Source organism: Alternaria arborescens (genome assembly GCF_004154835.1).
Source record: "Alternaria arborescens strain FERA 675 chromosome Unknown contig_7, whole genome shotgun sequence".
NCBI classification, from domain to species: domain Eukaryota; kingdom Fungi; phylum Ascomycota; class Dothideomycetes; order Pleosporales; family Pleosporaceae; genus Alternaria; species Alternaria arborescens.
This window is the reverse complement of record NW_021167862.1, coordinates 1,065,703-1,080,897: the sequence shown is the minus strand read 5'-3', so window position 1 is coordinate 1,080,897 and position 15,195 is coordinate 1,065,703. Positions and strand designations below refer to the sequence as shown.

The 15,195-nt window shown below is 49.9% G+C and overlaps 7 protein-coding genes across 7 annotated transcripts; 5 read left to right on the top strand and 2 right to left on the bottom strand.

Moving 5' to 3' along the window:
* Window positions 1–1,023: 1,023 nt before the first annotated feature.
* On the top strand, window positions 1,024–2,479 carry AA0111_g4131 (hypothetical protein; the record flags this gene model as incomplete). Its single annotated transcript, XM_028650097.1, has 4 exons — window positions 1,024–1,059; window positions 1,110–1,245; window positions 1,300–1,975; window positions 2,029–2,479. The coding sequence occupies 4 exons, from the start codon at window positions 1,024–1,026 to the stop codon at window positions 2,477–2,479; spliced, it is 1,299 nt and encodes a 432-aa protein (XP_028508670.1).
* Window positions 2,480–5,992: 3,513 nt separating this feature from the next.
* Window positions 5,993–6,812, top strand: AA0111_g4130 (hypothetical protein; the record flags this gene model as incomplete). The annotated part of the gene is made up of 2 exons (XM_028650096.1): window positions 5,993–6,057; window positions 6,107–6,812. 2 exons carry the CDS (start codon window positions 5,993–5,995, stop codon window positions 6,810–6,812), a joined length of 771 nt encoding a protein of 256 aa, XP_028508669.1.
* A 598-nt stretch (window positions 6,813–7,410) lies between these two features.
* AA0111_g4129 (hypothetical protein) lies at window positions 7,411–7,533 on the bottom strand (the record flags this gene model as incomplete). Its single annotated transcript, XM_028650094.1, has 1 exon — window positions 7,411–7,533. One exon carries the CDS (start codon window positions 7,531–7,533, stop codon window positions 7,411–7,413), a length of 123 nt encoding a protein of 40 aa, XP_028508397.1.
* A 144-nt stretch (window positions 7,534–7,677) lies between these two features.
* On the top strand, window positions 7,678–9,037 carry AA0111_g4128 (Aldolase; the record flags this gene model as incomplete). The annotated part of the gene is made up of 2 exons (XM_028650093.1): window positions 7,678–7,717; window positions 7,767–9,037. The coding sequence occupies 2 exons, from the start codon at window positions 7,678–7,680 to the stop codon at window positions 9,035–9,037; spliced, it is 1,311 nt and encodes a 436-aa protein (XP_028508398.1).
* Window positions 9,038–9,579: 542 nt separating this feature from the next.
* Window positions 9,580–10,502, top strand: AA0111_g4127 (hypothetical protein; the record flags this gene model as incomplete). The annotated part of the gene is made up of 2 exons (XM_028650092.1): window positions 9,580–9,919; window positions 9,976–10,502. 2 exons carry the CDS (start codon window positions 9,580–9,582, stop codon window positions 10,500–10,502), a joined length of 867 nt encoding a protein of 288 aa, XP_028508405.1.
* An 864-nt stretch (window positions 10,503–11,366) lies between these two features.
* On the top strand, window positions 11,367–13,081 carry AA0111_g4126 (hypothetical protein; the record flags this gene model as incomplete). The annotated part of the gene is made up of 2 exons (XM_028650091.1): window positions 11,367–11,666; window positions 11,777–13,081. 2 exons carry the CDS (start codon window positions 11,367–11,369, stop codon window positions 13,079–13,081), a joined length of 1,605 nt encoding a protein of 534 aa, XP_028508406.1.
* Window positions 13,082–14,033: 952 nt separating this feature from the next.
* On the bottom strand, window positions 14,034–14,894 carry AA0111_g4125 (hypothetical protein; the record flags this gene model as incomplete). Its single annotated transcript, XM_028650090.1, has 1 exon — window positions 14,034–14,894. One exon carries the CDS (start codon window positions 14,892–14,894, stop codon window positions 14,034–14,036), a length of 861 nt encoding a protein of 286 aa, XP_028508403.1.
* Between the last annotated feature and the right edge of the window lie 301 nt (window positions 14,895–15,195).

Sequence of the window (15,195 nt, the reverse complement as noted above, 5' to 3'; positions counted from 1 at the left end):
AAAGCAAACGAGCCCCATGTGGCTTTTCGAGCCGCGAAGACAGCGGCGGTCGAAGCTCGGCGACGGTTGGGTATACGCGAGGTGGAGCAAACGGCAAGCAGGTGTGCTGCTAGTGGCGTACGCCAAGTCGTTTACCTATGCACAAAATCGCTCGCCTGTGGCGTTCGGAACGAACCACCATCTTCGGTCGGCCTTCCGGGGCCTCGAATGCCTTCATCTATACAAACTCAACAATGCTATAGCAAAATGACAGTCAAAGCACAGTGTTCGAGCGAGTTGCTTATATTTTGATGTTCTGTGCTAACCAGTCAATTAGATCAGTGCTGATCACGATGGCATCTTGCGAAGAACGTGTCTCCTTTCTGGAGGCCTCATCACCCTCCTGCATATTAGGCGAAGTCCACTTAGCGTTATGAATCCGCTGTTCCTGAAAAGTATGCCCTCCGTCGCTGGTAGCGTCTGCCATGCGAAGCGTCAGCAAAGGCCCACTTCAAGTGGTCTGGGGCAACTTCTCCATTCGCCCTAAGTTTCAGCTGGGTCATTGGTCGCGTTCAGTCATCATGGAATCTAGTGCCAGACTTTCCGTGCACATGCCAGGGATCATCTCTACGGCGAGGATTGCACCTCTGGTACGGAAGATGCATGACCCTCGAATAGCGGCCCCAGAAGAGGCGGTTCAGCCCCACTCCATACCTCAATCTGCAGTTGCCGTCCGCCATACCCAATGGTTAAATGTACCTGCATTCATTACTTTCCGTTATGGAGTCTCATATAGAACAGGCCTCGGGAGACTAAACGACCTGGCCTAGCACTTCTGACAGCTCTTGATATTCTCCGACATTCCAGGGAGTTTATAGTAAGGGTCTGTCCCGGATTACCAATTTCTCTTCGTTTCCGCCTCTCACTTCCTGGCCGTTCGATCGTACACGATTTCGTGTATGAGTACGAAGAAGGATGAGGCTCCTGGAATTGTTGCTCCCATTGCTGGCATGGGTGCAGCTAGTAGTTGCTCAGGAATCGGCTATGCTGGCTGTGGCCAAGCAACTTCCCCAATGCGCGGTATGTTCGATCCGAGCGATGCTCATAACATGTACTGATTGCGTTTTCAGCAAGTGTGTCTTGCCACAGCAGTCACCCAATCGCCTGTTCAGCACACAGACCTAGCCTCAATATGTGCAGATGCTAAATTGCAAGGCGAGGTAGAAGCGTGCGTTTTGCAAGCGTGTACACTGAGACAGAGTTTGAGTGAGTGCCTCACTTCCCAATGCTGTATCGAATGTTGCTAATTGCCTTTCTTAGCGACCAAGAATGTCACTTCAACAAGCTGCCACGCCCCCATACGTTATTCTGGCGAGTCCATTCGCGTATCAAACTTGATTCTCTCGATCGTCACCGCTGTCTGCGCGCTCTCCAGGATTATATACAAGGCCGTGTTCTCCATTGGAGAGCTCGGTTACGACGATTACAGCGTCTTAGCCGCACTGATAGCCGGTGTACCATCTGTCGTTATCATCGATAGAGCCATCGTTCCAAACGGTCTTGGAAGAGACGTTTGGACAGTCAGCTTCGAACAAATTACCAACTTCGTCCGGTATCTTTACGCCCTGGAAGTCTTGTACTTCATCCAGATTGCGCTTCTGAAGCTCACGCTTCTTTTCTTCTTTCTCCGGATCTTTCCAAAGCCGATGATCAGGCGACTCCTCTGGGCTACTGTTGCATTCAACTGTCTCAACGGCGTTGCATTCACGTTCGCCGCCATCTTTCAATGTCGACCGATATCCTTTTACTGGACGAATTGGGACAAGGAGGGATCAGGCCAATGCATCGATATCAACGGATTAGCGTGGACAAACGCCATCATCAGTATTGTCCTAGATATTTGGATGCTCGCTTTACCCTTGTTCGAGGTTTTCAACCTGCAGCTGTCCTGGCGCAAGAAGCTTAGCGTTGCTGTTATGTTTTGTGTTGGCACATTGTGAGTCACCTTAAGAACTATCACTAGAGGACAATGGCTAACTTGAGGCTCAGTGTAACCGTCATATCGATACTCCGTCTACGGTCTCTTGTCAACTTTGCCGCTTCCGCAAATCCAACATGGGATCAAGCGGATGTGATCAACTGGTCAAACATCGAAATCAATATCGGAATCATCTGCGCCTGCTTGCCTGCACTACGCGTCATTCTTGTCCACTTGTTCCCCAAGGTCCTTGGTACAACCAAGGCCACCGACCGGCCTTACTACGCATACGGCAGCCAAAGTCATGGAATGAGGAAGGGAGGCAGTGCGCTGGCCAGCGGTCCAGGGAGATCGGCTGTCTCAAACGGCGGACGGGATCCGAACGCCATCACATACACTAAAACTTTCGAGATACGGCATGCAGATAGTGATGAACAGTCACTTGTTCAGATGGAGCTGGATCAATTTGGACCAAAGAAACAAAAGAATCCAAGTAGCAGTACCAGTATTTCGAGTTTCTAGATAGAACATCTAAACAAAATCCTAATTGCGCCGACCACATCCAGATACAAAGTTTCGTTCACACGTTGTAACTGCTCTCTCGAAGATGAGGCATCGATACTAGTGTTGTGCAGCCATTAGCACAAGTGCAGATGACTAAGTCTTGTAGAGGTCGCCATTTACATCTAATGCCGTACGTATTCAAGTTCTCTTCGAAACTAGAGTAACCCACCATATACTCCTCGTCCTTCTTCACATCACGTACGGTCTTGAACACTTCCTGCTCCAGCTATGTGTCCCAATGCCTCTTTACGCTTGATTTTTCTCGTGATTCAAAGTCGATCCGGTCAATAAAGTCATTCCGATTTTGCCAAATGAAGCCTCTCCTTCGAATGCAAACATACTCATAACGTGTATTAGAACATCGATGAAACAGTGGTAGTTGCTTCTTGTAAAAGGGCTGTGCGCGGGCACTCATACCTCTACAATTTGTTGTGTATTAGATACTGAATGTTTGTGACATGAGCCATATTCGGCATCGCTACAATCTGGGAAACATCTATCCCTTTCATGCGGCCAGGCGGGTCAACTGCGTGGGCGGCCGCACTAATTTCTTAGCGCAGAGTGAAGCTTCCCAAGGTCGTGAGCTGCACGCCCCAATCGCAACACTCATGATGTGGGTAATGACACCTGTGTACTAACAGTTCTCTGAGAAAGACGTTTCGTATCCAAGTATCTACGCTCGATCGGTAATGACTATCAAAATAATGGTACATAAGGTATCGCCATTTTTGACTTCGGGATCGAGCTTGTCGACAACGTTGCTAGGTGTCGATTGGCTGAGGACGAGAGTGTAAGAGCCGTCCCGCTATGTATGCTGCAGGTACTGCGGTAAAATATGTACGAGCTGAGGAATGCAAGGGTATCTGAGCCGACCATGCACATAGCCACAACCTCAGGCGGCTATCGCAGCTCACTCACTTCCATCTTACTCAGCAGTCTCGCTTTCTACATTTGACGAGATTTTCAGCGAAAATTAAACTTCCCGCACCCTAGTAAGTCGCTACGGCTCATATCTACAGCCATATTTGCAATATATTCACAAGTTTCCCCAAGTTCGTGCGCAGAAGCTGACACGATCCACCCTTCAGCCTTGCGAGAACGTCATCACGGTTAAGTAGTTGCCGGCTACCATACTCTCTTTCCAGGTACTGAGAGCGCTCGCGACTAGAAGCTGAGGTTCATCAATTCGGTGGTACGACTCTTGTTCTGAGAATTGGGAAAATCGAACGATTGATATGCGCCTCTTACATGCCAAGACTCTTGAATTCGAAGTCTTCCACGATAATGAGATACCGCGCTATCTTATACTATCGCACACATGGGGGATTGAGGAAATTTCCTATGAAGAGATACGCTTTTTGCAACAGCATCACGCCTTGATCGATAGCCTCAAAAGCGATACCACAGTGATGGCTGCATTGGAAGCGGCAGCCGGGCTGAAGATCTTCGCGATGAATAGCAAGTCTATTCAAGCTCGTGCCGGCTACAGGAAGATACAAAAGGCCGCCAAGCTCGCAGGAGAGAAGTGACTGAAATACATCTGGATAGACACCTGTTGTATTGACAAAAGTAGCAGCGCGGAGCTACAGGAAGCAATCAACTCAATGTATCGATGGTATCAGCAATCCTGCTTCTGTATGGTTCACCTGGATGATGCAGATTCCGTGCGAGACCCGGACTCTGTTTTGCGCCGCCGTTATGATATTGCAACAATATTACGTACATCCCGATGGATCACTAGAGGCTGGACTTTACAAGAACTCATCGCACCCAAGGCTCTCGCATTCTATGATCAAGATTTCTCACTCATTGGCTCCAAGAGTATGTTCTGTCCAACGATTGCCGAAGTGACAGGGATACCTCTATCTGTTTTGCGTACTGGTGACCTGAATCAAGCTTCAGTCGCACAAAAAATGTCATGGGCAGCCATTCGCAAAACGACTCGAACAAAAGACCGTGCATACAGCCTCATGGGCTTGTTTGGTATTCATATGCCTATGTTGTACGGTGAGGGTGGCAATGCATTTAGACGGTTGCAGGAAGAGATCATGAGAAGGACTCCTGACAACTCAATCTTCGCATGGAGGGCACCTCATGGGTCGCTATCCAGATATTGTGGATTGTTAGCCATGTCGCCCGATGACTTCGAAGGATCTCAGGGTATCGAGCAGGGCCGTGGTCAATTCGCTACATCAAATTTGGGCCTCAGAATTGAGGCACGGCTTTGTCCTTTGCTGGACGAAATCTCTGGCGAGATGTGGGCCGATTCAATCTTCGCCCTTCCGCTGGGCGCGATAGAGAAAGGAAGAATAATTGCTCTGCTCATTCGACGACTGAGTGCATCGCACTACACAAGACTTGCAGCCAACCCGTTCAGTCATCGGCTCAATGATAACGACAAGCCCGAGGCAATTTATATCGAACACACTCCAAAGACTCCAAAGATATTCCGAAGCCGTGCGATGCATTGCTTTCAGTTCAAGTTCGACTCTGCAGTATACCGTATCCGAAGTGCACAGCCAAAGCAGTTGTGGGATCCAATCCATAGCGACCTTTCAATCAATCCCGAGTTTTGTACAAACAACGATTCAGATAACAACGGGTATCCAGGTGCACCCGTATTCTACGGCACGGTTCGGCTGTATTACCAAAACCGCAACTTTCCTTTGGCCTGTTCGATCAATTTCAGGCATAATCTTGTGACTGGCCGTGTATGGTTGAAGCTTTTGGGCTCTGCTTCTACACCCGTCGAACCGAATTGGCGAACCGTATGTCAGGAACCCGAAAGCTATGGTGAGCTGCTGCGCTCAGAGCCACTTGTTCAGGTTCTGAATATTTCGAACTCCGAGGCAGTCAGAGTGACGGTTCATTATGGCTTGCATCGCAGTATGATATCCTATATTGTCCATATTGTTCAGCAGAAGTACATGTTGCCCTCTGTTTTGAGAACATAGTGTTACAGTATCAGTTGTTGAAATGGATAGTGATTGTCAGGCAGTCGCTGCAACGCATACGATTGCAAAAGATGCACGAATCTGGGCTTTAGAGTTGCATCCTTACGTCATAAAGAGCTTTTACGTAGTTGGTGATACCGTTGACTCGTTTTTTTCGATGGCACATTTCCTATCGTTTTCATATCCCCGGTTATTTGTCGACCCTGGCCTGCAATATGGATATCGACTTCTCCCAGCCTATCTGCCGTAAGCGACTGCCATTGGACCGAACACAGTAGTCGACGAATCTGACAGACACAGGCCGCGCAACCCTCTCTGCATACAATATAGTTTCTCATTTGGAGACCGTGGCTTCAGCCGCGGACAGGGTCACTTCCCGCTATCAGGTACCACACATGCCGAGCCAATGCATTGTCCATGCAATGCATCCTATCATCTAGAAGTTCGTATCCACCCCAAAGCCTTAACAGTGAACTATCTTCTTCTCCATAGCCATCACTCGAGACAGTATCCTGTCATGTCTATACTTCTCCCGCTCTACGTGTATCCAAGTGCGGGTGCATGGGATCCGCTATACGCAGCGTATGCACACCTCCCCCTACGACTTCATTGCACACTAACTGGAACTCAGAGCAAAAGCGTATAGAGATGTAGACTTCACCGTCATCATCAACCCTTGCTCTGGCCCCTGTATGGGGTCACTCCCTGACCAAGTGTACCTTGATGAGGTCCCTAAACTACGAGCCTATCCAAACATCAGAACACTGGGATACGTCGCAACCGATTATGCAGAAAAGCCTATCGAAAGTGTTTTGGCAGAAATCGACACGTACGCGCGCTGGCCCAAAGTCGCAAATATCACCAAGATGCGCGTTGATGGAATCTTCTTGGACGAGACACCAAGCATGTTCGACGAGGACGATTACGCATATTTGAAGACAGCAAACCAAGCAATCAAGAACAACACAGCGTTCAGCGAGCGCTTCATAGCTCACAATCCAGGTCTGGTGCCCACTTCTATACTCACTTCGCCCACAGTACTACAAGAATCCTACCTCAACCTCACCGATCTCACTGTCGTATTCGAAGAGACATTCGACAAGTGGCTTGACAGAGATGTTATGGTTCCGCTACAAGCACACAAGATTCGGCGTTCGAGATTGGCAGTCATACTGCATTCGTTGCCGAATCTGACTGGAGAAGTGCTGGATTTCGTGATCCAGCAGGTGCAGAACACGGCGGATTGGATCTTCTTGACGGACAGTGCGGATGACTATTATCATACCTTTAGCGCAATGTTTGAGAGTTTGGTGAAAGCGGTTGACGAAAGTAGTTAAATGGGAAGGCGAGGCTCAGACATTTATCATCCCCGCTGTGGCCCAGCAGTCATGAACGTGCACTTGTGCAGCTTGGTATCCAAGACCAGTGGCTACTTGACCGTGCGCATAGCGCACTTGTGAAGCTGACAGCCTCCTCATCTATGTCTTTCAGATACATGATGGCGTTCTACTAGATCGCACCAGCTTCCTGGTAGCCGATGCTATGGCTGAGCAAGGAAAAGGTCCGCCATGACTAGAGTGTATCGCCGATATCAGTTGGTAATTAAAGGTGTCTGCTATGTTTTGCATTGGCCCTAGAAGATCGCAACCACAGCAAACACGTCCAGAATGTATCTGAGGACGAAGTCTGGAAGCATAGCATTCCTCTGTTTTTGGTACGGTACGGCTGTGAGTGCAGAAGAGCGGACAAAGCGATGTGATACTGGAACCAATGTTTGGACGCCGAATTGACATTTGCGGATCCGTAAGAAGAGGATACGGCTCCGCGAGGAGTGTCATGGTGCCAACAGTTGGAGTCTCACACTCAAACCCGGTCTGCTCCGTTTTCCTGGGGTGTTTGATCCGTAGCAATATTTCGCCTTCCGCAATAATGCTCCTATGCAACGTCGACGATGAGGGGTTTGTCATAGCTAGATTGCTGGAAGCTCAACAGCACCATGGTCTGGTTGCTGGCGGTTCCGCTCATGTAATAGCTTGCAATGCGGGCGAAGACGGTCATGGTTAGGTTGTCGCCTGCCTATTGTGATGGTTGTAGGTGTAAAGTCGGGCGAATCGGAGTGGAGGGGTTTCCGCGTTGGCAGATGCGTCGCCTATCTTCGGCTTGCTTCACGCCTTGCGCCCTTCCCTCCAACATGCCGCCGCAATGCCGCCACCGCGTTTATATCCGCTCGCTCGCCTCTCCAGTACGTGGTCCTGTCCACAGACTGTGCGATTGACCTTACCTTTGTCCAGTAAATACGCTCAAAGCGGGTAATCGACCCTTGACCGCCTCCCTTGCCCCGCGCCAGCTACCCACTTCACGAGCATACTCGGCCATGTCAGAACTCTCCCACTACATTGCCAAGAGCAGCAAGAGCTTGACAAATGGCACAAGCCACGACGGCAACGCATGGGGCGCCGACAAGAACCCGGCGGCCTTTGACTTCCGCTCTGACGTGCACACTACGCCGACCAGGGCCATGCTCAAGGCAATCCAGGAGTGCACCCTGCTCGACGATGTCACCATGGAGGATCCCACCACACTATCACTCGAGCGCTTCGTGGCCGACCTCAGCGGCAAGGAGGACGCGCTCCTGATGCTGTCTGGTACCATGGGCAACCAGGTCGCGCTGCGAGCACACCTCACCACGCCTCCACACGCCATCATCTGCGACCGACGTGGCCACATCATCAACTACGAGGCAGGAGGTGTAGCAACCTTGAGCCAGGCCATGGTCCAACCACTCGATGCGAAGAACGGCACATACCTCACGCTCGAAGACATCCAGAAATACGCCGTCATCTCTGACGATGTCCACGCCTGTCCCACGCGTGTCATCGAGCTCGAAAACACGCTCAATGGCGCCATAATGCCCCTGTCCGAAGTGAAGCGGATATCGGCTTGGGCGCGCCAACACGGCATCATAATGCACTTGGACGGTGCACGTCTGTGGGAAGCTGTAGCTGCAGGCGCTGGTACCTTGAAGGAGTACTGCGCTGAGTTCGATAGCATAAGCCTGTGCATCAGCAAGGGCCTTGGAGCGCCCATTGGTAGCATCATCGTCGGTACAAAGGATTTCATCAAGCGTAGCCGCTGGATCCGCAAGTCTATCGGTGGAGGTCTGCGACAAGCTGGTGTCGTTGCAGCTCCAATGCGCGTTGCCATTGAAGAGACGTTCCTTGGCGGCAAGCTCACCAAGTCTCACGAAAATGCGAAGAAGATTGCAAGCATGTGGACCGATCTTGGTGGCAAGCTGCAATATCCCGTAGACACCAACATGGTTTGGTTAGATCTCGAGGCGCATCATGTTGACATCAACAACTTTATCGAACTAGCGGAGAAGTACGGCGTAAGGGTGCGTGGTGGTAGGTTTGTTGTGCATTACCAGATTGGCGAAGAGGCAATTGAAGCGTTGCGAAAGATCTTTACCGAAGTCATGACTGGTAAGGAATCGGCAGGGAAGAAAGCCGAAGCCCCGCATGACCCCGAAGACCTCAAGATGAAGGGCAAGGGCGTGGAGTAGATATTTCAGCCACAGCATGATATTAGTCGGTCTAATAGACAGACAAATCAGATCAGTTCGCTCAGCCACGCAGCCACATCGATCCTCAGTACCTGCATGTCTAGCGTCTGTTTTATTCCGAACTGGCCGGGACATCGGGATGCATCAGAGCTCCCAAGACTTTAAGACTTTGCTATTACGTCAAAATTTCGATTTTAGGCCTTAACCTCTCTCCACAACACACCGACGTCAAGGCAAAGTCGTCATCGAACCCTCAAACACGACAACGCCAAGATGGAGGCTGAAGTATACTACATGAAGCTGCTTTGGACAGCGCCTTGGTGCTTGTCATTTGAACTTGCATTTGATTCCTCGGACTTGACCTGATTATGCACAAGCCCGCACGCTCGGTCACTTCTGCGCAAAAGTTTCTACGGCAGACGTCACTCTTTCCCAAAAGACCGGTTGGACCCTGTTCACATAAAGCTGCCACTTGCAGGCCAACTACTTCACGTCGCTTCCTTTCCTCTATACCACGTCAATTTCACACTTCTACAGCAAAGATGGTACCACCGGTCGCACAAAACCGAACACTGTTGTCCAACCATCCGGACAAAGTCCGCATGCTTGTTCTCGAGACAGATGAGACACATCCTGACACTCAAAAAGAGACTGGCTCCTTTGGAGTCGTTCTAGGTGAACTTCTCAAAAAAGCTGGAGATGAGCACAAACCTAGTCTCGGTATCGAGACCGCAATGCAATACGTGGTCGAGCCAGAAGGTGGTGCGATACCGAAGCTAGAGGAGATTGGTGACGACGTACACGCCATCCTCATAACAGGAAGTTGCTGGGACGCACACGGTGACGACCCTTGGATTCTCAAGCTCATTGAATTCATAAAAGGTGTGTATCTGCATGTGTGGTTGGAAGGTACTCAGCAATGGCTAATGGCATGACAGACGTCTGGACACATCGCCCCGACATCCGTTTCACAGGGATATGTTTCGGACACCAAATCCTTTGCAGAACTCTTGGTGCTACCGTCAAACCACAGAAGGACGGTGAATGGGAGTTGTCCCATCAGCCCATCCAGCTCTCCGACATTGGCCGCCATCTTTTCAACCTTCCCGAAACAGAGACCAAGATCCACCTTCACCAGATGCATCTTGATCACGTCGTTAATCCTCCTTCCACAGAGACCACCGATTTGATACCAAAGGACACCAAGGTTCACGTTTGGGGTACCAGTGACCACACTGGCGTTCAGGGTGTATATATCCACAAGAGATTGTTCACCACGCAAGGCCACATGGAGTTTGATGAAACTCTTGTTAAGAGGCAACTTGAGATGAGGGTTGAGAGTGGGAGCGTGAGCAAGCAGGATGCAGACGAGGCTGCTGAGAGAGCGGATTGGATGCATGACGGTCTTCTTGTCGCAAAAGCAGTGTTGAGGTTCTTCCATGGCGACGATGACATCTACACATAGGAACCATACCCAATGGAGGCTCCACAGGGCTTCCGCTACGATGTTACGAGAAAGAGCATATTATCGGCGTTCAACAAGTTGGATACTCACGAAGTTTACGAAAAGCGTGAGTGGTATGTACAAAAAATTATAGGCATATGTTCAGTATCGAGGTCCGGCTTTGCGTAATCATAGTGACTTGTGCCATATCAATTTTGGAGCGTTGAGCAGCACTACTCGCGTCACAGAGCGCATCGCTCTCAAAACAACAAACCACGTTTATATGCAAGGTTTTGCTATGAAAGCTTGTCTCAACATCAATCCACGTCGATCCTGTTAAAGTCGGTTGAACATTACGCGGGCGATGGCCCTCGGCATTAACACTCCAGATCGCGCGCCGGAAGTCGCTTTCCGACATCTTATCCCCGGAATACCCGCCCCGACACCAACCCGCCTGCCTCTTTCAAGACCTGTGCAAGTGCGTCATCGCTCCACAGAGGCGCGCAGTAAGCACAGAGATATAGCAACAACAGAGATAGCACATCTGCCCGTACAGGGTCTGTCTCAATCAATACTTCCACCCTGCATAACAATCGGTCAACATCGGCCAGCTGCTCCCTGGCTTGCATACAGTACTTCGCTCGCACGCGTTCAAACCCTCGAATTAACGAGGCTGGAGATTCAACGGGGCACGGCATCCTTTCCACGTCCCGGCATTAGCGTCATGTTCGATAGGCGACCAGGTGGATTAAGGGTGGGCAGACCCCCATGACCAGTCGATAGCCCTTCCAGTTTCGCATCTTCCAGACCTAAACATTAATTCTACGTCTCGATACACTATTCAACGTTATCCTGCCCATATGCTGAGGTCAAAATAGCTTCGCTATGGCTACGACGAAAAACATAACGAGCGGTAATAACGTGGACGCTACTAGCGAGAAAGAGACATGTCAGGACATGGACGTCGAGAAAGATGGACCGCGAGCCAACCTGGAACGTCAGCCTTCTGAACCCCCCTACTCTGTCTTTAGCAAAGGCATGAAGGCATGGATCATCCTACTTGTTTCGATCTCCGCTCTAATATCGCCGTTTGGCGCGTCTATGTTCCTTCCAGCACTCAATGTGCTTTCCAATGTGTTGAACATTACACCTACACAGGTCAACATCTCAATCACGACATACATGGTACGTCTGGACAGTTGATCTCAGTATGAAATGGACAGGACACTCTGCAGCTCAGGCTTCGCTGACGTTGTGGCGGCCACCGACATCGGTACTGCAACTAACTGTCCTAGATCGCCCAAGCTATAGCTCCTGCTTTCCTCGGAACTCTATCGGACAACAGTGGACGGAGATTGACTTTCATCATATGCTTCGTGATCTACAGCATCGGCAACATCGGCCTCGCACTCCAAAAGAACTACATTGCACTTCTCATTCTGCGTATGGTACAAGCCGTGGGAGGCACAGCTGCTATTGCATTGACAATGGCGGTTGTTGCGGATATCTCTACATCGGCTGAGCGAGGAACTTACATGGGTTATGCACAAGCTGGTGTATTGATGGGCCCTGCTTTCGGTCCGACAATAGGTGGCCTGCTGGCACAATATTTGGGCTGGCGATCTATCTTCTGGTTTCTGGCCATCTTCTCTGGAGTACTGCTCATAATATTCGTATTCTTTTTCCCTGAGACTTGCCGAAAAGTCGTTGGCAATGGCTCTATACCTCCTCAGGGCGTCAACCGCTCTGTCATTAGCTGCATACAAGCGCGTAAGCTCGCTAAGCTGTCGCCCAACGAGAGCACACCCAAACCAGAGAAGACGAAAGTCGCCTGGCCAAATCCGCTTGCAACGTTCCGCATCTTAGCTGAAAAGGAGTCAGGAATCATCCTACTCTACAATGGCCTCTTCTTCACTGGTCAAATGGTTACGATCTCTGCCATCCCAGAACTGTTCTACGCTGCGTATGGCCTTGATGAATTGCATATCGGTCTTTGCTACATCTCGAATGGTGTAGCTTCTCTGATTGCCTCACTCACTCTGGGTCGAGTTGTCGATTGGAACTTCAGACGCTATGCTAAAGCTGTTGGCATGACTATATCCAAAGGCAAACAGCAAGACCTTACCAACTTTCCCATCGAGCGCGTTCGTCTACAGATTCTGATTCCATGCCACATCATTGGTATGATCGGAGTGCTTATCTTCGGCTGGACACTCAAATATCGAACACACATCGTTGGCCCGGAAGTTGCCCTATTCATCATGGGCTTTGGTGTGACTGGTGCATTTAACATCACCAATGGTTTGCTCCTCGATCTCCATCGTGATAAACCCGCAGCTGCGACAGCAGCGGTCAACTTTGCCAGGTGTATGATGAGTGCTGGTGGCTCGGCGGCAATTATCCCGATGTGCCATGCTATGAACCCGGGATGGGCGTTTACGTTCATAGCGCTGGTGATGGCTGTATTGCTTGGGGTCGTCATTTGGATCATGAAATATGGAATGAAGTGGAGACAAGAGTTAGCAGAAAAGACAAGGCTGAAGAGAGAAGAGGAGGAGAAGAAGGCAGATCAAGAGAAGGTTACAATAAGACATCACTAATCTATTTTATTAAGCTTTTCATGAATACATCGTTAAATCACATCATTTAGTGTAAAAATGGACCTCTCAGGAGGTCCTCGTCCATGAGCACGCAGATCATGTTACTGAGCGTAAAACACAACACCCCAAACCAGTGCAACAAGAAGCATGCGACTTCAAACGTCAAGCGGCATGTGTATCGTCACTCGAAGAATGCCGAGATTTGATCACTTGAATGAAAATATTTAGACTCCACTGTCCATTCAGTCAAGAGGTAACTACACAAACGCGCAAGAGATACAAGTCTCAGAGGCAACTCACCATAGAGCTACATGTCCTCGATAGTCTGACTACAAGGACCAAAAGAGTCTATGATGATGACTGCAATGTCCTCTCTACATCTGATGACGACCAGAACTTCGATTAAGACATTATGCCGAGTGGAGGGCACTCGAACCAGCCTCCAGGTCTCAACGTGGCAGAAAGCTCACGCAGGGCCTGGCAATGGCCGTAACGATGAGCCTCTACTCCCTTAAGATAATCTGACAAGAAACTGTTGCATTCAGTGTAACGTTATTAGCCACATCAAGCACCTGTGCTCACTCACGAATCAAGACAAAGCGTGAGAGAAATAGGTAGGATCAGGGCGTGCGTGCTCGAAGCTAACCGAGCTGAATGGCGTTCTGTACTTCGGTTGGCTTCCCTTGTAAGCAGATACGAGGTGTGGTGCTTGTGGCAAGATGCACCATACTAGATCTCGCACCGGGAAGCAATATAGTTGGACGCCGACTAACAAGTGAGAAGCTTTGGTACATTGTCAGAATATTGTTATTGGTGATCTTCATATATCTACCGCCCAGAATCCTTGCGTATACGTAGGCCATACGGAAGAAATGGTTGTTCAAAGATCGCGTTTGGTGGCATCGACTGAGCGTAGTAACAGCGATGCCCCAGAAGTGGCCATCTCGTGAATTCAAACAGTCCTCAAAACCTTCACACCGGTCATCTCAGCCATGTCGTATATTGCGTCAACCACTCGGTCCACGTCCATACTCTTGAGTGGTATCCGGTGCGCGCCCTCCCATTCAACCAATGTTACCGTGCAGTCCTCGCAATATTCGTGTAACAGTTTTCGATGGAGATGTAGTCCTGGGTCTGCCATGCCATGGACATGGAGCGTTGGTTTGTGCAGCGTGGCTTCCTCGTCCACCTCTTTACAGAACTGGAAACCTTCAGAGATGTTGCCCGCACTCACAAGTGCGTCGCTCTTCATCAGCTCGGGGTTTAGATTGCTCAAGGGCGCCCGACCGGCTAGTAATATTCCGAATCTCCACCTTATGCCTGGAATTCCCGTCAGACCAGTAGCAATCTTTGTTCCTTCTTTGCGGGCTTGGGTTTCTCTGGCTTGCTGTTCGAGCAGTAGACTTGCGGATAGCTTCGCCCCCTGACTGAAACCCATCAAGCCTATCCACTCGCCTGTGCCGCCTTCCCGGTCATCGTCTTCCATTGCTGTTCGCATCGCATATCCAATTTCTTCTATACAAGTATCCTCATCGATTTCAGGGTGTTCAGGAAGCCATCGTAGCCAGCGCCGAAAAGGTGCGTAGTCACTGTATACGCCAATGATGTCTGAGTGGGGATCGCAGAAGAAGGGGCCGTCAGCCCATACGAGGCGAAAGGAGTGTTGAAGATGGCGTATGAGGGATCGCGATTGCGCTTTGAAGATAGCGGCATTGACGCCGCCGCCGTGTAGGCAGAGAATTCGAGGGAGAGACCTTGTATCGGGTTTCGTCGGAGGAATCTTTGAGACTGGTTGTGAGTAGGTTGAAGGCATGTTGTGGCTTATCTGTCGCCTTTCACTCTGGAAATGGCCGCGACCAATAGATTGTGTGCTGTGAGTGATAGCCTCAGAAAGTGATGGATCGGGTTCAACACTGTAAATTGGTGTACAACAGACGTGGTTGCAAGCAGATCATACTGAGACAGGCTGACTCCTAAAATAAAACCGTGTCTGCGGCATACCATCAACGTGCCGTGATTAGTCTCGGAGTCCGAAGCGTGGTTGAAGGCGTACTACCGCTGACCCTGCATATAACTATGGTGCCAGGTATGATACACCCATGGTGTGCAGCGCT